Below are 23449 nucleotides of genomic sequence, written 5' to 3' on the forward strand. Positions count from 1 at the left end.
TTTCGCATTGTTCTAAATGAATTAGCATTTGTAGCATCTTATTGACTCGTTCCTCTAGGCTACAGCATTGGCCTAATAGCAGGCAACAAGCCACGTGACGGAGATGCCCTCGTGAAGATAGTAGCCCTCTAATAAGTACAAGAGAGGTTGAAACCAGTTTGGCATTGAACTATGAACTCAAAGCAGCACTGTGGCAGATTCTTTCTGTAAAGCTAAATACAGCACACGTTAAGCGTTTACAGTTTGCTCACAGTTCATCCTTCAGAGGTGGGCATTTCACATCCCTGTTTAAAATGAGTTGGGGGAAGAAACCAGCCAGGAACTCGCCTGCTGCCATTCAGCAACTTCATGGCAAATTTCTGGGTAATGCTTAGCACCTTCCTGCCCCAGCCCAGCTCCATACTTCACATGTTTCACACACAGCTGAAGCCTCCAGAGCTATTATTTCACCTCTGAACTTGATGGGGCTGCAAGTCCTCATCCCCTTTTCAGTTTGTTTATTCCTCCAAGCCTTAGGTTCTCCTCACATTTGAGGAAGCTGCAGGATTTCGGCACTCGTTCGTCCTGCTTACCTGCTGTGTAGAGGTCAAAGTAGGTAGGCTTGTTGGCAATGTTCCCTGTCGCCTCCAGTCCCGGTCCCTTTGCTGTTACTTTGCTCGCATCTCCCTGGGCTTTGTCAACGTTGACTTCGAACGGGCTCTTTGAGATGTGCTGCCCGGCAAACAGGACCGAAACCTAGAGACAGACAGCGTCAGCCCCGACCCACACAGAGCTCAGTGTCACCACCACGGAGCCAAGCAAGGGGTGAAGCCCCTGCGTTCCTAGCACGGAGAGTCTATGCCTCAGAGGTGAGAGACACCATCCGTCCCACAACCTTCATCCTGCCCACGCAGCGTAACTGCTGGCCACCTCCTTAAAGTGCTACTGATCACAGGGCCAGCCCCACCAGCGGGGATGCTTGAAACTGGATGGGCCAATAAGTGGCATATCACCACCCAGCAATGAAGTGGCAGCAGAAGTTGCATTTATCTCTCCAGGCCGGCTGGAAGACCATCCATCCAGGCAAGTGCCAAGCAATGGGATCACCCATCATAAACCTGCTTCTGCAGGCGCCTGGGGACAGAGCTGGGTGGGGAAACCTTCTCTGTAAAACCCCTATGGTGGACAACATCATCAGCAAAGAAACGCCTTATAGAAACAACCTGGTACTTTCCTCTGTGACAACCCACAAAACTGGCTTCATGAGCTGCAAGAAGCGGCCCCACATGAGAGGAGAGCCAGCTGTGGGACTTCATACCCAAACACCCACACACTTTCTCCCAACACACACACCCCCTTCCCCCTTGAGAAGGGGGCAGCCCGATAGCCCAGACTGAGGACCAAGGCCACCACATCAGGCTACCTTTTCCTCAGGCTGCCCAGAGTGGCTGTTACACCGTCAGTAACCTGGCAGCCCTCAGGGGCTCACAGCCAGCACAGCAGCTCATTTAGCAAGAGAATACTGGTTACTGACACACAACCTACCTTGTGAGGTCCAGTAACCCTTGGCAGATACTGAACTGAATAGGTCTTGTTTTTGTCACTGGACGGTGTTATCTTCGCCTAGGAGAGAAAGCACATCCATCGTTGAGCTGTGCCTACACATACCAGCCATAAGACTTTTCTGGATAGCGCTTGATACCGCAAACTATGTCCAGAGTCATCCATATCAGCGACATGTTTCTGTGGGAGCAGGGACTCTTGCTACCTCCTCTTCTCATATGGAAAAAACCCCATTGATTTTGTCCTTACATGAGACAGAACAAGCTACCTTCTCCCCAGCCCTCTCCCTTGCTGTTAATTGCTCTACTAAGCCAGGCCAAAACTGAGGAGACGTTAAGTCCAACGTACAGCTGTATTTTTCTGGAATGCTGTAACATGATCAAGTGGAGCACTTGGATGAGAAGTTTCTATAAACATTAAAACCAGCATTTTAACTCAAAATGATTCATGGCATCTAAATAGCTGCTTTAAGCCATTCTTGCAGAATGAGTAAGGGCAGACAGTGATTTAGTGATGTGTGTTATCTAAAAGCGTGTCAGAATGTACTTGGCCAGTCAACCTAAAGCACCGCAACTACTGGACATCGGAGTTGTGTTGCTTAGTTGCAGATAGTGACATTTTTTCAAGTTCATCCAGTAAGGCAATTATGAGGAAAAGACTGAGGCTTGCACTTTTGATAGATTTTTTTTTTTTTCCTTTTCCAACCTCTTTTTAGATAACTCCACTGTTAAGACCTCACTTGTGAAAGATGAAGGTTACTACAAAATTTTCAGCGTTCAGACCAGCTTTACTTTTCCACACAAAGTATTTAACATACGTACCTCCTCTCTGTTCCCTTCTGGATCCTCTATGAAGACCATCAGGTCCCCCTGCCCAGCACTGATGGTGTCTACCGTGAAGATGGCGGGCTGCTTCACCATGTTCCCATGAGGCTCAATCCCTGCGAGGCAGAGCGGCGTTAGCTGCTGCTACAAAACCCAGAAGGTAGTGCAGAGACTACCCCCAAGCTGTCCAACCCGTCCTCCCGCACGAGTCCCCAGCACCAGCCGCCCCCATCTGCCGCACAACACCCCTTCACCAGCTGCCCAGAACACCATGCTCGTGAAAAACCCTACTTTTATAATACAACCATTTTTAATAGTTGGTTGACTCATTGGCACTCGGCTCATCACAGGATCTCCAGTCGAGTCAGGAGCCTGACCGGCATCTGGTTTCAGGTGAGAGCAAGTTACCCCGTCTGACAGAGCAACGCGGTGAGGGTCACCCCGTGGTGAGTGCCCAGCCGCCGCTGACAGCGAGCAGGGTACGTCCATGAGTTGCTCTCTAGGAGCTGCTCTGCTTCACACGGGTAAATGCTGCTGCAATGGTGCTGCACCGCAGGAAGGACAACCAGGGAGGCGGGAGAGAAATTTTGGGAAGCCTTTTGGTAAAGGCATTACCCTAAAGCCAGGGGTGAGAGACTTATTTAAGCAAGGCAGTTCTTGCCTATACTGACTCATTTTACTCCATTTTCAGAACTCAGCTGTACAGGCACTGCTCAGATTTCCTATTTTGAAAGCTGCTCAACCTACTTTGCCAGAGCGAACACTGTACAAATGGCACGCAGGAATCTCTTTAAACCACGAAAATCCTGCAATTCAGTGTCACTTTCAATTCACTTTTAGTCAGAGTTTCCTTATTCTCCAGCACAGGGCCTGCTACAGCGTGCTTTTACCAGCAGGGTTTCATCATCTCCCCATACTTAGCCCCAGGTCATGACACCTGTCATGGTGGAGTCAGACTGAGTGGGCGGAAGAACTTCCCAAAGCTGCTGGTTCCGGACTAGCCCAAACACATATACCCTTCCTTCCAAGGGAATTATACCTCGGCTTATTCATAAAACCGTGGGCACTACTGCCCATAGCACAATTAGTGGAAAGTGCAACGTCTGATAGATTATAAAGGAAGTGGTTGTGAACAACAGAATTCCTGAACGTGTTTATCTTCAGAAACAATAACTTGAGAGCAATGCAAGGAAGATCATGTTTTTACTAGGAAATCTGAGCATTCTGATAAGGTGTTAACAATTGACATATTCATTCTTTCAAACTAAGCCCTAGATTATCATCTAGTTTAAACAGCTATAAATTCGCTCCGCGTACCTTCAGTCCACCACACGAGCATTAGGACATGGTATTCGAGTTAAGTGTCGCTCCTTCTTGCAAGCCCAAGGAGAAGGATTGCTTATGCCCTGATGACAGCTTCAGCCAGGACAGCATTAGTCACAGCACTTTCTTAGCCTGCTTTTAATCTACCAGATTTTACTCTCTTCTCAGGCATCTGCCTTGGCTGGGTGAATGAGAACTCCCGGTGCGCCAGTGATGATCTGCGCAACCACCAGCACAACCATGGTGATGCGCTGCAACCACGGCTCACGGTAGGAGGTTAGGAATAACTTACTGCAGTACGTGAAAAAGCAATAATAAAAAAAAAAGCTAAGACTGACCAACTTTGCACCTGACAATCACCTTTTTCTGGAAGCATGAAGACCTGTTATTCGTTTGTCCAACAGACCCTGCCCAGTTGGGCAGTGAGGCCCTTGCTGCTGGAGTCACCTTTCGGTTCTGACAGACGTTAGCAGTCACCATTGTCAATTATACTCAGCGACTCTGTTTTGGCAATCAACTTTGGGAGAACATCAATCTTTTAAGAAGAGCCGCTCACCCCTTATGACCTCCATTACTATGGCTCCAGAGCACTCCATGCACAAAAGTAGACAATAAAATAATTCCAGTTTTTGAAAGAATAAGAACATGAGTAAAGCCCGACTTGATAGTCCGAGGCAGGCTGGCCAGTCATTTCCACAGTAAGTGGAGTGTAGGTAGTCCACATATTTGGGATCTGACCAACGTGTCTATGTACTGTGGGTTGCTGGGGGAGACACCGACGAAGGACATACACCCCAAGTAGGGTAAGTGCTAAACCCACTTCTGACTACTACGACTGCTCGTCAGTGCAGAGACAGTGTCCGTGTCCGTTCATTCCACTATTTAAGTTTCAATGGAAAATCAGGTTGGGGAAAAAAAAAAAAAAAACAAGGAAAGTTTTGTTTCTTTCCATTACACTCCTATGCACCCAATTCTGAAACCCACTAATTCTAAAAATCTCGAAGGACCACACCTGGCCCCAGATCTAAAAAAAAGATGGAAATGAGAACAACGTGTAATGTGTAAGTGACGCCTTGCTACACACCAAGCACATTAAAGGTAAAAATCTGTTATTCATTCAGTTGTGACTGTACTCCAACCTAGAATAGAACCACCTCAGAAGTTACAGGAATTATCCGTCAAAAGGCAAGTTAAAAATACGAATGCCTACGTAGGTCTCCAGTTGCATAAACATCTATGGGGAAGTCCTTCCAATCAGCAAGCACAGCCTCTACAACAAAAGCTTGGCACTATTTAGTGTTTGAAGGGCTACCAACCCACCTTTGTGCGTGTGCAAACAAAGTATTCACGCCTACCGATCGATTCAAACATCTTATTTAGAATTAGCCAACCCTAACACGCATCTGCCACCAAGCCTGGGAAACGGGAGACTCTGCCTCTACGGAGAGGCTGCTCAGAGATATACACGGATCTAAAGCGGTTTTTCCTCTTTTTGAAGGAGTGCTTTATCACAAGAAGGATTCACCGCGAGATCAACCACCGGCAGCAGCAATACTGCTGGCTTCGATTTCATGCCAAGGCTGTTTCAGCCCCGTATCATGCTACTTCTTCCAGCTGTGGACTGGGAGGCTGGCAGCTCGCAAAACAGGTTCCGAGACTTTGGGGAATTTACATGTTAGAACTAGGAGTGCCTTTTGGACTATATCCACGTATTTCTGAAACTAGGCACCACACCAAGAGCATACAAGTGAAACTTTGAAGTCAGTTACAGTAGGTCTGGAGTTCAACATAAGCAAAAAACCCCACCCAGCTTTCTGAAGAGTTAAATGCTCTCCCCAGCTTAAGCTCACCGAGTCCTTACCTCTGCCATAAGCCCTTGCTTTCTTTGGATTCAGTTTGGGCTTTAAAGGAGCTCCTGGCTTCAGCTTGGCTTTGGGGAACTGGGACAGGTAAGTCATTACAGAGTGCTCATCCACATCAGGGTGGATAATTTCTTCAGGGGTAATAACCTGAAAGACAGTGCAATTAAGTATATTGTACCAGCGCTTGGTTACCGCATGGCAACACAGAAACAGAGCTGCAACAGTCCTACATTTCAAAACTCCCGCATGCTAATGTGACTTCTTACATTTGTTTTCCCTTTGATACACACAACATCATTTATTATCTCACGGCAAGAAAAATCAAGAAGCTCATTATGTTCCGAATGTGGTGCGGGGGCTTTTTGTGCCTTGGTTATAAGGGGTTCTCAGGAGACCGTGACAAACTGAACGGCAGCGAGGCAAGACAACGGTAGCTATATTCCCCTGGAAAAGCAACACGGGCACAACTGAAAGAATTAGCAGTTCGTAATCCTGTGCGCTCAAGCTCTGAAATGCAGCGCTTGCAACGTGAAACGTGTGACCAGTCTCTTCTCCTGCTCCCACGGCACAAGCTGCTCCGGCAGCTTCAGAGACTTCAGCGCTTTCGCGCAACTTTACCAGCGTGAAAACAATCCTGTTTGCAAATGCATTGTTCCCTGCATGGAAGTCATCTTTGCAGGTGATTTCCAAAGCCAGTGAGTTTTCCTTCTGTGGAATTCAATGCAGCAAGACAAACTCGCTCCGTGGGCTAACAAAGCAGGCACATGCACTTTCTCCCTACCCGAGATGCTGCAACACCAGCTGTCTTCAGCGGAGACACCTACACAAAATCTTACAGCCAGAGCTCTGAAACGTAACAGTGCGTTTCATTACAATTTGCCTTTTCTCGGGCAATTTCACCCGAGTAAACTGTAACTTTTGGAAGCGTCCAAGCAACCTCACCCGCTTTCCTCAATCTACGTTGAAGCTAGTCGTGAATCCAAAGCTTGGGTCGCTGTGCTTCCCGCAGGCACAGCCTTACCTGTGGCACACCCAGCCAGTCGTCCGCCTGCTGCATGGCTTCCCGAGCGTTGTCAACGGGCTTCTTCGGGTCCCAGGTCTCCCAGTCAGGGCACAGGCCTGCAAGCACATTTCAGTTGTTAGGTGTTACCTTCAAGGGAGCTTCCCTAGCGGAAGAAACCAAGGATGAACTCCACAGCCACTGGTTTTACACTGCTATACAGAAAGACATTCAAAGATTCGCAGAAGAAAGCAAAACAAGACAGGGACGCTCTGCTCACTGACACGTTTCTAAGACAACAACCAGCACCTCCAGGGGCCCTTATGGCACAGGCAGTAACAGCCGGTTCAGAACGGCTCCCACCCACCCTGCCCATCGACTGAAGGTGTACCGCTTCTCCGTCAGCCACACAACTGCACGGCTTTACGTTTAAGCTGTGCAAGACACCACTCTGAAGTCAGCACGAATGCATCTAGCCATCCTTTACGTTTCGCCGGCCTCTCCTGCGGCAAATTTGGAAAAGAAAGTTTCAACTGCTTGCCACAGCTCCCCAGATCGCAGTAGACGAACACCAGCAATCGCGCTAGCGAGGCCGTTTTACAAGAAGGTGAGGAAACTGTGCCTTTTTCACACTTCATCACGTTACTCGCCCTAAGCAGCACAGCCTCAGCTTGCTACACGCTGAAATTCAGGTAGTGAGCAGCTCCTGGCTGCTCTGTGCTCCCTCTGCAAGCCCATTTCAGGAGAACACACGAAGCCTCCTGCTGCGCCCCGAAGTTGAAAGGTTGTTGGCACTTGCTGTGGGAACAAGCCTTCCTTGCATTTAGGAGCCAGCATTTGCGCCTTTGTCCCTTGCACCCAATACAAAGCTCAGACACGGCGCCTCCAATAACGCAATCACACATTCTGCTTTAGGCCAGTATTTCTCTTGGCCAAGTCGTTTACAAGTTGCTGCTTCCCACAGCTGGCCTCTTTGGACTCAGGTTTTCTTGAAATCCTCGTTCCCGTCTCCAGCTCAGCAGTGAACACCACCTCCCGCAGGGACAGCGGAGCGGCCACGAGGACGGCGAGCAAGGAGAACGCCAACCGTCGGAGCAAGGGACTTACCTGGAGCACAGCTGTCAACAAGGGCCCCCAGTGCTTTGCCATCCTGCCAGTTTTGATTGAAGTTCGTGATCGGCAAGTAAGGAATTTTGTTCTGGATCCAGCCCAGCAGCCTCTGCTTAGGGGTCTGCTTCTTTGCATCATCATCACCTTCATCCTCCCACACCGGCATGGAAATGGAGTAGTGGAGGATAAGGGTCCATATCAGGCCAAGGATCAACTTCAAGTTTCCATCAACTATGGCTTTACTATCTGGAAGGCAAAAGACACGCACCTGATTATTTCCCACCCTAAAGGAAAGAGGCATGTTTTTAAAATACCGTGCCTGCACTCGTGCCCAGGTAATCAAGGACACGAAAAGCAACCCAGGTCACTGCAGGCAATTGCTCAGGCAGAGACACCATTCTTCTCGCCCTGCACTGGACGGGAGGGAAGAGAGGAGTCCCAAGGCTTGGTGCTCTCCAGCCGTTCTGAGAGCCCAGTGCTCTCCAAGGGTCCTGTGACTTGCCCTTGAAGCTTTACAACGTTAAGCTTCGGAGAACTGGCAGTTTAAGAACTCCGGTATTTTGCGTTTGGATGATAAGTGCCACCTGGTATTATTAACAGCATTTGTGTCTTAGGAAAGAGGCCAAACAGCATGTGATGGGGTTCACAAGAACAGCATCCCTACAGGGCGCACCTACAGCACCACTTAGGAAACTGCAGTTATATACAGAAACGTGCCTCCCCCACACATCAACAGTTTGCATAAAAAATGGTAGCAAAAAAAGTGCTATATGATGAAGTCCAGCAAAGCCAGAGTTTGGAATTAGAACAGAATCCGGATATATCACAACCTGGGCACAAACGGCACAGCGGGGAGCGGCGGTCCATCGGGCATCCTTTGCACCACCACACTCCTGCCTGCGCAAAACGTCATCCCGTCACACTACAAACTGAGAGTCAGAGGAAAAGGAAAACCCAACTCTGGATCCAACGTTCTAGCCTAGGAAAAGTTCATCACCTCAGCCGCAGCTCTACTTTAAGACACACCACGCGGCTGAGCTTAAGGCTGCTGGGCATCACGACCAGACTGTCGCGCGAGCTGCCTGAGGGGGCAGGGTATTTCTCTGCATCAGTTTGGCCTTACGACGTGACCTCTACAGTTTTGTGAATATTCTTGCAATTGACTTCGGTTTTAGTGAGTCACCGGTCAGATGCACCCCCGCTGAACTCGTAGCTGCTACTCAGGCTGCATTGCACTGGCAGCAGCTCCAGTTTGTCCAAGCTCAACCAAACCAGGGCCGTTCTGCAACGTTACGGGATGCCCTCAGCCTGACCGATCCTGTCATTCACAGCAACGCATCACAGCAGAGCATTTTTCTGTTCTTTCCTCCGTTACAATGAAAACTACTAAAGAAATCCCTTTTTAGTCAACAGAAGTTACAAGTGACCTGGAAGCCTTTGCCTGCTCTCCAGCTCCCGGAGGAGATGCTGGAGTAAAGACAACTACGGTGGTATATGCTGGAGCGAGTGCAGAGGAGGGCAACGAAGCTGGTGAAGGGCCTGGAGAATAAATCCTACGAGGAGCGACTGAAGGAGCTGGGACTGTTTAGTTTGAGGAAGAGGAGGCTGAGGGGAGACCTCATCGCTCTCTACAACTACTTGAAAGGCCATTGTAGAGAGGTTGGTGCTGGTCTCTTCTCACAGGTAATTAGCGATAGAACAAGAGGGAATGGCTTCAAGCTGCAGCAGGGTAGGTTTCGGCTGGACATTAGGAAAAAATTCTTCACAGAAAGAGTGGTCGGACACTGGAATAGGCTGCCCAGGGAGGTGGTGGAGTCACCATCCCTGGATGTGTTTAAGACTCGTTTAGATGTGGGGTTGGGGGATATGGTGTAGGGGAGAACTTTGTAGAGTGGGGTTGATGGTTGGACTCGATGATCCCAAGGGTCTTTTCCAACCTGAATGATTCTATAAACTCACTATCATGCACCAAAATAATTGTACAGGGATCTTAATGAGTGTTCAGTACTTCAATGTCCTTCTCCAGTTCATATTGAGAGTGTTTACAGGTAGAGTCCTCCAAGGCAAGCCCCACCATGCCCAACATCCACCGGGCATGCCTTACTCGCTCCTCTTCAGCTACAGAGACCTCAGCAGCAACCCAACACCATCTTATCAACACACAAAGATCTCCTGACTTTCAAAACAAGTGATTATACAGAATAGTGACCAAGAACAGTAAGCACCAGGGTGTTCCCTTTAACCCAATGCTCGGGAGAAGTGGTTAATATTTACGTGGTTTCACAATAGGGCGGTATGTCCTGAACAGATAATACTGTAACTTCAGACCTTGAATGGCGTTTGGCCTTTCTCGATAGTTAACGTCTGGTTTCTACTCAGATTCTATTTGTACTGGACTTTTTTAACATTAGTTTTGACTAGACTTACAGGATTGTGATAAGTGTCTGCCATTTGACTGCTCACTGCTGATTTCACATCCACTCTGAGATATACAACAGATAGCCATGAGGCGACTGAGCCCCGCTGGGTTTTAATTACAGGTTCCAAGGTAAAAGTCTGCATCATGTAAGTAGCGTGTCTCCTAGCAACAGCTAAACAGACAGTCCCTGCTGTTACCCATTCCCTCCCTCTTCCCAGCTGAGCTGCAAACTGCTCAGGGGAGGGAAGACACTCCCTTACAAACTATCAGGGAAAGCTTCCTTGAAAGAAATGGCACCGGAGCAGAAGGAAGAGCTGCAGTTTACCTAAGAGAGAGACCCCAAACACTGCTGGCAGGCTCGCCATGGCACCTGAGCTCTACAAGCTGGAATTAAGGGCTGGAGCCTCCAAAGCCGGACCATCAGTGTGAGCCCCCACCACCCGCCCGCTCCCTGTATCCCACAGCACCTTCATCCTGCACCCCACGGCAGGACCAGCCGCTCAGCACCCCTCCCGCCAGAGCATCCCTGCCCCAGAAACATCCCCGAGCTTCAGATTTATACTGACATCGGCATTTTTACTGGAGTGGACGCAGTGATGAGTTACGACACGACAAGTAAACTCATTTCGGAAAGCCATCCAGCATTCATTCCCAGGGAGGAAAGCCAGCGGGACAGAGTCACCTCGAGCACGCTGCTACACGCACGTTACTCGAGACAAAGAATGGCCCGTTTTGTATTTACAGCACATAAATAGCATCTGTACGCGGATGCGCTGGGGTTGCCGCAGCAGCCGGCCGTGTGCTCAGCGCCTCCTCCAGCGCCCCGTCGCCACCTCCCAGGGCAGGGCTGGGCAGGGGGCCTCGACCCGGGCGGAAAGAGCCCGTGGACGAGACAACTTCACACCCAGGGCAAGAATATCCCGTCTCAGCAGCCTCGTCCAGAGAGGCCGGGTGTGGGGACGCTGCCCCGATGACAGGAAAAGGTCACCGCAGGAACGGGACGGCTCTTCCTCCCCGGGGGCTGGTGCCACCCCCACCGCCGTGCTTCGTTAGCAAAGTTAGCGAGCTCTTACAGCCTCCCGGCTTCCTGACGGGCATAGGGATCTCATGATGTAATTTTTTCCAAGCCTGATGGCAGGAGGGCTTGTCTGCTTTCCTTTGGGGTGGGGAAGGAGGGAGGGAGGGAGAAGAACTCCTGGGCAGGACAGGAGACCTTATCAGCACCCAGCAGAGCCGCCCGCCTTTCCCACAGGCGCCCGCTCCCAGCCGCAGGGGATCCCACCGGCAGCTCAGCCCCTGGCCAGCCTGGGCTCGTGATCTCTGCCATGATATAAAAGGACCCTCCAGGTCCAAGAAGAGACCAGAGTCCAGCCCAAAGCAGGCTTGGCTTCCAAGCGCTGGTGTAAAGCTCGGCTCCACCCAAGCGCTCAGCCTCTCCAGAAGAGCCTCCGCTTTGGTGCTGCCTTCTGAAATAACCGACCGAAAACTTTCAGTGTCTTCTCCGTGAGGTCTCTCGGGTGTTACGATGCAAGCATCTGTTACCAGCTCCTGCACAAGGAGCACAGAGCTGGTCTGGAGAACCCCGAAACCCACATTTGCAGGCACCCCCCACCAGCTCCCAGTGTAACACGGCCAAGATTTTGGAACAGTGAAAAAAAATATGTGTTTCCAAGGACACTTAAGCATGGACAATCACTACTGCAGGCACTGCCCTGTACCCCAGCTCAGCTGGCTTTCCACTGGATTCCCCCCATTCCCTGCCCTCCTTCAAGACACATTTTCTGGCCATCCCAGGCTGGAAAATGGACTATATGCACAGCAGATCTTGCAACGCTGCTTTCCTACTACAAACATTACTTTTAGGCGTACTTATTACTCACACAAACTACGCTCAGAAGCTTTACAGAGCCTTTCAAGCTACGCGACTCCCTTCCTGCTCTGGAGCTCGCAGTAAGCGCGCGGCGCAGAGATGCTCGCTTGTCAGCGCAACCGCCCGGCCCCTCAAACACGCACCTCCATCGCTGGCAGCCGTGTTCGGCTTGCAGCTTTGGTGAATTAGGTAGATGGGAGCAAATTGTCTGCTTTCAGCCAAAACGGAGAGCGTGTGTTCACTCCACAGCACCAGGCAAGTTTCCACAGGCTAAAGGAGCCTCCTCCAGGCAGGCGACAGCCACCCATCCCGCCTTCCCGCGGCTCGCAGGGAGCGAGCTGCTGCATCTCACCCGCCGAGATAACTCAGCAGGGCTGAAAATATTCTTTACAGCACCATTGCAGACAGCTTTAATGTAACTTTTTGGTTTTTTTTTTTTTTTTTGAGAAAGCGTGGTCACCTGCAAAATTTGCTTTATTCACATTACAATGTCTACGTTAACACCCGCAGGATGCCCTTACACACATGCCAGAGTGCGCTCGCTCCCTGCTTCCCTGTACCCGGTAGGAGATGCGTGCTTTGGAGATCAAAGTTCCTGCAGAGCTGAGTCACGCCACCGCACCGGCAGCGGAGCAGGATACCTGCTGACTGCCATTTGACTTGTACTTTCCAAGGACACGTTTTTATGGGGAGCCCAGGCACGAAGCAGGAATCCACGGCTGGAGTGCCACAGGACCTCTCGCCTGCCCCAGAGCAGTACTTAGGAGGACTTCATCTGCGGGGGAACCACAGGCAACCACCTTTAGAGGTGCCATCTGCAACGGCCAAAGGGTGAGAGGTTGGGGATTGTTTTTTTCATGAGAACTCAAAGAGTTTTTGGGCTGTTACGTACAAGTCCTGCTGATAGCTGCAGACTCCAAGTTTGTGAATGCTGGTAGATGACCACTTTCGGACCATCTGCAAGTTACCGCAGCCAGACACACGGTCCAGAACCAGCAAGAAGCAGAAACGCTCAAGTCTGGCTTTAACAGGAACCTTCGCTCCCACCTACACCGCTCAATGTGCATTTTAACTTCAGCTACCCCAACTCTAACTTCGCTTTCCTCATCGAAAAACACCCGATGGCAACCCAACGGCCAAGGGAAGAGCCACGGCCGTGCAGCGGGGCCAGGAGAGGTTGCGGCCAGCTCGCCGCCGAGAGCTCCTGGCGTCGGGACGCGGCTCGACGGGACCCGCGGGCTGACTGCCGGGGAAAACCTGCCAGCAAGACTTAAGCTGTTCTGCAGAATCAACACCAGCACTGAATAAGCGAGCTCCCACTCTTCTCTAATAAAATAAAAAAAAAAAAAAAAGCGCCTATATATAGCCTACGACATTAAGTTTTATGTAGGAGTATCCTGCTTCTTAGTCAGCTATTAGGATTTAAGTGGCTGCCTGGTAGGGTGAAGAGGAAAACAGACCGAAACAGAGCTCGTTTGCTTCCCCCATCACACCTCCCAGTCTAGATTGTAATTCTTACCCTTTTATTATCCTATTAACTAAGTGGCAACCGGCCCAAAAAAATGGATTATGGCAATTCCATAGGCCCACAGTACATGCCACCAGTCTCAGTCTTGAAAAGGAACCAAGTTGTAACTGCTCAAGCTGATTTATAATTGTTGCTCTATACTAAATATTAATTCGATATGTTACTCTTGGACTGTTAATATCACACTCCTTAAAGCACAAAGAAAGACGTTAAAGTGCCTAGCCTTCAGCCAGCAGCGTGACAAGCCTGAGCCAGCAATGTGACCGTCTCGAGACAAACGTGTGTCATTTTTACAGCCTGGGCCACAAAAAACTTCCCAACTCAACCTACTGAGTGGAAAACGGCCAGCGCTGCAGAGCCTGGTCCTCTGTATTTGCGTATTTGCCCCGGGAGCAAGCGCCCGCACTGAAACCTGGCATTGGTTTGAAGCTTGCAAAGTCGTCGACTCCAGGAGACATCCCTAAACTCTACCTGCAGCCAGCAGGGGGGCAAGGTCTCTCACTTGATGTTGGCTCTTTAAACAGAGCTGTCGTAGGGCCCTTAAGTCACAATATCGGTGGCCAAGTAACTTCAGCATCTTTTGCCTTTAACCCAAGCGCCTAGGGCACGTTACAATTTAGTTTTAGGCATCTTCAGAGCTGTAAGAATATTTATTAGACTTACAAACCATCATCGCTTGATTTCAGGAGCTAGTGTGGCAAGACAAATTCCCCTGACCTCACGCATCTTTCACAACAGCTTCACTCGTCCTTCCTGGGCCTTTTCCCAGCCCAGCGTGCACCCTTTATTTCAGTTAGCTCTCTACTGGAAGCAGCACTGTTTCCAGAGGGGTGGGGGGAAAAAAAAAAATAAAATAAAATAGTCAAAAGATCTTGCAGACTGGGAGTCCCCTCACTCCTCTGCTCAAAAGGGTTTCCAAGTTGCGACATGGAAAATTCCAAGCAGATTTTTTAGGAAAAAGGGAAAAAAGTCTTTTCCATGAGGGCTGTCGCATACTGGGACGGGAGCCCCGAGGCCACCAGGACTCCATCCTCCCAGGCCCCCAACCGGGCGCACCCTTGAGCAACCTGATCGAGTTGGGTCTGCTCCGAGTGCAGGGCTTGAACGGCATGATTTTCATTAGGTCTCCGCAAAACTAAATTATCCTACGATTTTTTAAAAAATAACAACAACGACAAATCCACTGTTACAAACCACTTTGTGACTAGTATCTTTTGCTCACCTGCAAGCCTGCTTTGCGTTCAGATTAGGCACAAGTACCACCCGAACTGCGGCCACGCTCCTTGAACTCTGCCCTACAGCAGAGCTGCAAGTCATTTTCTGCCGGACAATTAGTGGAAACAAGATAAGCTGCCGCAGCAGACAGCTTCCTTACTAAACCGAGCTAGCCATACAGACCGCGCAGAGCCTTGTGAAACAAATGAAGGACTGAAAAAGCAAATTTTGAGTAGTGAACTTAAGAAAGAGCTTCTTGGCTGAGGCCGCGGTCAACGCGGCTTCTTCACAGCCTGGGCAAAGCCACCTCAGAAGTTTTGCTGTTGATCTTCATTCACACGCGGAAGTTCTACCACCCCAGCGCTGATCTTTGCGTACAGCTTCTCTAAAAAGTAGTCACCCTCTCCAGCCCTGAGGTCTTTCCCCATTTACAATTTTGGTTTATGCACGGTATAGAGGAAGAACCAAAATGCATGGTCCCTAACACAAAACAAAAGAGCAGTCTCAACAACAGCCTTTACTCTCCATTCCCAGACACGGAAGGAACTCTATAGCGCACAAAGTTCAGCTCAGTTATGGATCATTTACGTGCAGACTGCAGGAATTTCAAATCCTGGTATCTTGACGTTTCTGAGTACTTCCCCACCTCTAATTAAACAGCTATAGCAACTGGGGGACAGAAAAAATTAAGCACTCATTAGGGCTTAATCTTCTGCAACGGTGAGAACGCCACATTGACTGGAGCTCTTCCAAAGCCCTGCTCCGCACCGTGTGGATGCCAAAGAGAAGTATGCAGATGAGATGGAGCTGAGCAAGCCGTCTAAGGGAAGTCTTTGCTGAAGCCTACAGTACGTGTTCACAGGCTCAGCGCGCCTGCTAAAGACATCAGCCACATCCTCTGCCGGGATACTCTGTCTTTAGATCAATTACACGGGCTCCTCTGTGCTCTGAGAACACACTGCAACCATTTCCTCCAGTGACCCTGCAGGCCAGGTCCACCTCGCGGCTCGCCGGGGCTCAGCGCACGGCATGTCCCCTGGCCACGTGCAGCCGGCTGTCCCGGCGATGGCATGGGGGCACTGAGCTGGCACCAGGGCGGCTGAACTCCGGCCGGCTCCATGGATTCCTAGCCGTGACCTGCTAGCCTCCAACGGCAACGTGCTCCGGTCCTGCTGCACCTCGGCTTCTCGGTCATGTTCGCCGCCGGTGGGGAGACCCCCAGGAGAGATGCTCCCCAGTATCCAGCTCACCTGAACACCGGCCGGCGTTCAGCCCACCCGCTCCCAGCTCACCCCTGCGCCACGCCAGGACATGGCCAGCCATCAGCTTCGCTAACGAGCCCAGGCTGATTGTCACCCCGGGGAAAGGTATCTTCAGGAAGTGCAGGTGATGCACCACATACACAGACCCACTAAGCTTTTTACGAGGGGAGTTTTTCAGAGGAGGAATGCCATCCCACCGGAGGGTTGTAAGAACAGAGTGCTCACCCGGGCACAGACAGGACAATGGAAAAAAAAAAAATGTTGGATTTTGTTTTTTTCTTTTTTTTTTTTTCTTTTTTTTGCAAGGGGACATACACCATCTTCCTCTATGCTTACCGGGATGCCTGGTTATCAAAAAAAAAAAAAAAAGTAAGATTCCTTTTTGAGACTCAACTTAGGATTTGAGATATTAAACACTGCAGTTCAGAGGCTTCCCATAGCTTTTGCTTTAACTGGATTTGAAACCATCCAGATCAGCCCCAGAACTTCAGGCCACTATCGCACCCGTCGCCCTGTACTGTCCACTGGTGCGCGTTGGGCCTCTGGAAAGGACGTCTCATGAGGTGGAACAGGCAACTGTAAAAATAAGGTCAAATCCAACCTTTTCAGTGTAGGCTTGGCAAGAAAAAAAAAAATCCTACAGACTTTTAATATAGAAAAGAATAAAAAGACTCAAGCTAGTGGGGCTCACAGGAGTGAAATACAGGTTGAAACAGCTCTGCCCAACTTCTTAATGGGCACCTGGAGCCCACTAAAATATCACATGCAGAAGAGAAAGCCGTAACACGAAGCAAGTTTAAGCCAGCAGTACAACAGCCGCAGCAACCAACCCAGCTTGTGCAAGAGAAAGTGGAAACCCAAGGGGGTTGGAAGGAGAAGTCAAGAATTTCAAAATTAGGAATTGTTTGGGTGGGTGGGGAAAAAAAAAAAAAAAAAAGTCAAACTGCGGGTGGCTCAGGATGAAATTCCTTAACACTTTCAGTCCGAATGCACCTAGGGTTCCCGTTGCCTTAAGAGCCATATCCCAAGTTATGGATAGGAGAAGGTAAATGTGCGGATCTGAGGCTCGGGAAGAGCCCCAGGCGGGCGGCGTTAGAGCACAGTGACTGTCGCTGCCAGCGCTCCTGGGGAGGAGCAGCTCCACTGGGACGGGACCAGCCAGGAGCAAGGATGAAACGCAGCAGAGCAGGAGCCGCCGTTCACTCCGGCTATTTCAGACGCAGTCGCTCGCTGCCAAGCAGGTCCCCGCTCGTGGGACTGCAGGGCAGGCACCCAGCCGACCCGCACGCAGGAATGCTGCGCTAATTATTTGAGATCCTTTTTTGGGGGGAGGGGGGAGAGAGAAAAAAAAAAAAAAAAAGAAAAAAAGGAGTCTGAATGTCCAGCCTTTGTACAGCAGCAAGTTTCCATGAGTGCTGCTTTGTTTGCAGCGAGCGAGCCCCTCGCCAGCTCCGCGGGCACCCTGCCGCCGCGCTCTGACCCCGAAACCCCGGCTGGGCTCGTTAACCAGCGCGGCCGAGCGCCCGGCAACACCGTACCGTTCCCGTAAACCCCCCGCGCCCGCGTCCCGCCGGTGGAGCCGCGGGCCCTGGACGCCCCGCCGCGCGCGGGGCCTGCCGCGGCACGCTGCCGTCCATGACATCATTGCCAAAACCGCCCCGACAATGGGCCCTGTGAGCGCGGCCCCGCTCGCGCCCAGCGAAGCGCATTCCCCGCTGCTGAGCTCATCCCACCGCCCCTACGGTGCCGGTGCCGGCCCCGGGAGCAGCCGGGATACTGCGTCTTCCGCTCGCGGGAAGCGCCCCGGCCGAAGGAGTTCAGCGCTCTCCAGTGCAACCCAGGGCGCTGAACTCCAACCGCCACGTTCGGCGGCGGCATTTTGGAGGAGGACTGAGTGGAAGCCGGGCGGCAGGGGCAGAAACGGTCTTGCAACCCCTTTGTGCCTCACCACGCAAAAGGAGCCCAAGTCTGATCGGGACGTTCCTGCTCCCCATGGGTTCGGGGTGACTCAGCAGCCCCCCATCCCGCAGGGCAGCATGGCTGGCAGTACCCCAAAGAGAGGTTGCATCGACCCCGCGGGCAACAGGCGGCTTGGGAAAGTCCCTGGAAAGGGGCAGGCAGCGTGGGATGGGGCCGTGGGAAGGGCTGCGGGATTGCACCCACCGCCCCAGGGTCAAGCGCCCGAGGAGGGATGCACCAGGAAGCCATGGGGACAGGTCAATGCAAGCAGCTCGAGTGATGATTAATCATTCGGGAATGACCGGTGAAGGAAAGTCCCCGCAGTGGGGAGTGAGCATGCCGGAAAGTGGATTTCTGTTAAATGATGGAGGGAGTGGGGGGACGAAAGCAGTCCTCCTGCCTTCGCCACGCTCTGCTGAGAAACGCTTGGCTCGGCTTTTGAAACCCAGTGGCACGACACAAGGCACACCTCCCTCCGCCGGGGACGGGACGGGAGAGAAAGGGGAATGACCCTGTGCCAGGTCTGCGCTCCCCGGGGTCACTGCAGTGATTGCCACAGCACTGCAAGGCTTCGCCCTCCCACCGGAGCTACACCCGCGCCAGCAACACCGCCGCCCAATTCGCAGGAAACAAGTTCCACTTTAAGCAACACATTAAAGTGTTAGTCAAATCCGAAATTGCCCAAGCTTAGCACGAAATACACGTCCAGGAGTCTGATAGAATCACAGAATCTTCATGGTTGGAAAGGACCTTCGAGATCATTGAGTCCAACCATACACACACACACAAAAAACAAACAAACAAAACCAAACAACAGAAAACCCAAGAACCTACAGTCTCTGCCGTTCAGAGCATGCCCTGAAGTGCCAAATCTAGACGTTGATAAACTGGAGGTTGTTATTTCATGCACAGATGCAGACAGAAAAGCCCCTCCTCACAACACATCGCGTGCTCCCACAACCGGACAGCCGAGCCTTCATCAGCAAGGCTGAGCTGATAAAAACGGCTGCGGAGTCACATTTCTGCAAGTGTCACACAACAAAACTGAGAATTGCCTCTGAAGGACGAGAGGGCCGTAACCATCTCTGCGGGATTAAGGTAATCCTAAATCTCACCGGGTCGCTTCAGGTTGCGTCAAGGTTAAAAACCTGTCTAGGTCTTGCAAAGACCTCCCCGGGGCTGGCAGAGGCATTAGGTGACAAGTCATTAGCACTGCTTCGTATCCTGCGTTACTGAAGGAAGGTGACCAAGCTCCAGCGCAGGGGACCCGGGGGAAGGTCCACCCTCAGGCACCAGCGTCCATTGGAGATGGAAAAGGTGCAAGAAATGCGGCTGCAGAAGAAATGCCCTGACGAGGCCGAAGCGCAACGAGGAATCCAGAGGTTTCCACACGCCAGAGTGACCTTGGCACTACCGAAGAGCGTGTTTACTCACACTGGGGGTAGGTCAAGATAGTTGTAAGAAACAGCATGTAAAATCCTGCCGAGATAAATGAGCCCATTCAGATAGGGCTGTCCTACATCTTCTGTGTGGCAGCCGCCAGGCACGAAAGCTGCAATGGATGGAGCTTCTGAGGCCAAAACCAACACATTGGAAATTATCAGAAGTGATTACTGTTTGGGGAAATCCTTGGCCACGACAGACACCAAGATTCAATTTTTCCATCTGAAACCAGAATCGCTGCACTTGACTGTGATTCACTGCGCGCAGGGCTGTTGGAAGGAAATCCCCATTCATCCAGCCCTGCATGGCTCAACCCATCCCCGCTCCACGCCGCCGCACCGAAGCATCCAGGATTGGAGCTTCGGGGTTGGTGACACATCTGAAAACACCCAGCCAGTTACTTTAGCTACGCAAAACATTTGCGGTTTGTCCCGGTGTTGGCAGCCGCTGATTTTGAGCACCGAACAGCACAGCTCCACGCAGGTTTTCTTTGAAGCATTTAAGCACAGATACGCTGTTACAGAAGCTCTACAGCCCTCCTTAGCTTAGCGGCAAAGTTATTCCAGAATTTATCAGCAGGTCAGCTACCTCACTCCTACCATTTCCCTGCGAAGCAACAGGAAAGGTGATTAATCTCCAACATGCAATTGCACCCCCACTGCAGACAGGAACGGCCGCTTTGAAAATCTCCCTCCAGCATCCGAGCCACTTCAACAATTCATTTTGACATCCAGACAGAAGTACGCGCTCTGAACATAAACACGCAGCACCGAAAGCAGCCCGACACCCACGCGCCGCCACTGGAACGTGTCTCGCCACGCCACTGCAATTCAACGCTGCCGTGACGGTGCAAACCCCCCAAAACCAGCCGTAGTCCTGCCTCCGAGCTGCAGCCACGGCCGTGCCCGTCAGGAGGGGGACAACACACCCGCACGAGGCAGGCTGCCGGCTGCAGCCGCGCACCAAGCGGGGACGCTCGGGGCTGTTGCACCATCGCTGCAAACACATGCATCCCTGCATCCCTGGCAGGATTTTCCGTGTTTTTCCAGTTGCTTTTCCATGACCACTATGAAGATGTGTTAATGCTTTTGTACGTAAGCCAGCTAGATGTTAATTCTTCACGAGCTTTCACATACAGACACCTATTGTCCCCTCCACCGGGAATCATGACCATCCCTGTCCGAAAAGGAAAACGACCATTTTCTTCCCAGAAGGCCAATCCTTAAATAAAAATAAAAAAATATTCAGCGTGGTGCAGCCGCTGCTTGAAGGAAGAAGCTTTCCCCTCTTCCCGGAGAAAGGAGTGAAGTTTTTTTGAGCGTATTTTTGTGTACTTGTGCAACCCAGCAGCAAACACTGCCATCCGCGCACAGCGCAAGGCTTGCCCCTGCGCGGCCGAGATTTAAGCCGTGCGTGCGTAACACCCCACGCAGGACAGCGCTGTCTTTACACGGTTTCAGCTACAAGCCGCTAACGGGAGGAATAGACGCTTGGCTTGAGGCCCAGGTAACTCCTCGGCCGGCGGCAGCCCCCATCAGACAGACCTCTTTTGAGGGGAGCCTTCGCCAGCGGGAGCGCGGCGCTGAATCCGCAGGGGCACGGACCGCACGGGTGGTCTCCGAGCACCTTAAAGCGGACCAGATGGGATTAATGGTGCGGCTCGAGCACATATTCGCTGCAGCTGTGCGACGCCCGTCCCCGTGCTAGACCGTGTCCCCGCTCCTCCCACCCAAACCCGCTCGCCCCACGGCGGAGCTTTGCTTCGGACGCGCGAGTCCCGCAGGGCCCCCACGGCACAAGGGACCCCGGCTCACTCCGGCCGCTCTCCCGTGCCGTGGGGCCGGTGCCGTGCACGGGCTCTCTCCGGAGGCTGGGCTTCAAACCTTCCAGCTGAAGGCTTGGCGCAAGGCTCTCCAGACTTCACAGGCTCGCAGCTCTCGCCCTCGTCTTCGGGGACACGGCTCCACCACACACGCTGACCGAGCGGAGCGCAGGCAATTACCCAAATCCTCGCCAGCTGCAAGATCTCATTTTCAATCTGCAGTCTCACATTGTTCACATTTGCAAGCCTATTGTGTTTCACATTTTTAACACAACACACACACAAAAAAAAGAAAATAAAAGCATTGGCTCTAGGGGCAATTTTGGAATATTTGCAGCAACGCTGCAAGCTGCGCTGCTCTGCCTGGTCTCCCATACCCCTTCCAGTTACCTACAGCCTTAGGCCACCTCGTTTGTTACCAATTCCTCCATTTCACCACGAAAAATGTTTAGGAACATGCTATTCCCTCCGTGCAGACAGAAACAGGCATTTCTCCTACTCCTAGGCTGCTCCTTCCAGCTCCTACAGCCCAGTGTGAACACTTTTGCTGCCCGGTACCACCTCAGAAGCCTGAGCTCCTTTTCTCACAGGTAGAGCATGAAATATTCTGCAGTTTGTTACAGCCTATGTGTAAGTAACAAAGCTAGTTAATTAAAATATTTACGCTTCCTCTGCCTTAGGCAGTGCTTTTGACCGATAGCTGCAGCACTTCATGTGAAGCCGTTCAGTTTTCCTCCTTGCAATTAAAAACCCGTTAAAGGCACACAGTTTTCCTCAGTTATTTACCTATCACAGAAAAGGTATTTCTTTTGTTTTGAACACAAGAGCTAGGCTGCAAAACCACAGCAAAATCTGAAGTAGATTCATTGAAGTACGGTTTTATGCCACTAACTTCAGGGCACTTCCCTGGCCGAGCCAGGGTTGTCCAGCAGAGCTTTCCACCTGGGAAACCTCAGGCATTTCCACTGTTTTCCGGGGCCTTGAACTAGCAGCTCCTCACCGGAGTCTGCTGCTCCTGGTGCTTTCACGGCAGAGCAAACCACCTCGGCGAGCTGACCCTCGCAGAGTAGCTCCAGGCTGTTTCCTCCCAGAAAGCGGGATGTTGGGATATACTCAAGTGAGGATCCCGGCAGGGACGCGGTTAATTCTCTGGGACAAGGTCTTTGTGATACCCTTGTCCAGGAGTCCCATATGCCCCTATCTCTATAACTGCAGATGTCTGCAAGTCATTAGCGTGCTCAGTAATGCGCACTTAGCAGCCACTAATCATCCAGCGCGACAGCGCCAAGGGCAGCCTGAGCCGCTTTACTGGGACAGCCGGCTGAAGGCAGAGCTTCCATTAAAGCTTCTTCACCCCTACAGACTGGGAGAGAATCTGAACCACCGGCAGGCAATCTCAGCCTATTCCAACTCTCTTTTTGGGTGTAAAACCTCTAACTGGGTACCTGTGAGCTGCGCCGGCTTCTGCTGAGCGCCGGGGCTGCAGCCCAGGGCCACGGACGGGGATCTGCAGGCGCCCCTCGGTAGCCTGGTGTTGTGGCCCCGCAAGGCGACATCCCGCTTGGCCTTTGGCGACTTGATTGAGCTGGGCATCCTCGCCCCGGCTCGCCGCTCAGGTTAGCTAGAGGAGCTGGTTTGTCAACACGCAGCCAACCTCTGCCAGCCGGGGACTTCTCTGACAGCAGCTGCGGTAAAAGCCACCCTCCTCCCTTTGGCCACCCAAATTTGATGTAGCTCTTCAGTTGCCCAGCGCACACGCTGCACCCTCTGTTGCGAGTGTCAGACTCCCTTCAGCCAGCGCTGGGTACCACAGGGCTACATAACCACACAGCATTAAGGCAGCACCACTACAGAGGGTCCCGTGGTCCCGGTTTAAAAGCCTCCGTCCCTTTGTCCCCACGTCTGACAGCCACAGCGTCCGGCACCGCTGAGCTCGGGCTGTGGCACTGGGAGTCGCCGCTTTTGAAAGACTCCCCACAGATTTTCCTAGCAGCCACCAGCCTAGTTTCTCCATTTCTTCATAGCTGCATTTTTACCACAAGCCTAAAAGAATTACCAAAAGAAATAATTCTCAGAGACAGCTAAAGCTGTTTCTATTTGACTTTTAATTAGATCATTGATCTTGTTCAAGCAGTTACATAAGCTATCAGATATTTGCATCCAGCCACTGTTAATCAACAGCCGGAACAGAGCTGAAACAACACGATTAGCATCCGAAGTCTTCCCACAGCCGGTATGTTAATTCTGCTCTGACACCAGCTCTTCCCCCA

General features: G+C 51.5%; 1 protein-coding gene across 4 annotated transcripts in view; it reads right to left on the reverse strand.

Moving 5' to 3' along the window:
* The window catches only part of FLNB (filamin B), a 76096-nt gene that overhangs the window by 42072 nt on the left and 10575 nt on the right, over positions 1-23449 (reverse strand). For all 4 annotated transcript variants that reach the window (XM_063348568.1, XM_063348569.1, XM_063348567.1 and 1 more), the window contains exons 2-7: positions 7659-7907; positions 6573-6670; positions 5551-5698; positions 2364-2482; positions 1525-1602; positions 573-735 (exon numbers count right to left, since the gene is read on the reverse strand). In XM_063348568.1, coding sequence (XP_063204638.1) covers positions 573-735; positions 1525-1602; positions 2364-2482; positions 5551-5698; positions 6573-6670; positions 7659-7907 — 855 coding nt within the window. The remainder of the gene's footprint in view (positions 1-572; positions 736-1524; positions 1603-2363; positions 2483-5550; positions 5699-6572; positions 6671-7658; positions 7908-23449) is intronic.

Source organism: Chroicocephalus ridibundus, chromosome 10, assembly GCF_963924245.1.
Source record: "Chroicocephalus ridibundus chromosome 10, bChrRid1.1, whole genome shotgun sequence".
NCBI classification, from domain to species: domain Eukaryota; kingdom Metazoa; phylum Chordata; class Aves; order Charadriiformes; family Laridae; genus Chroicocephalus; species Chroicocephalus ridibundus.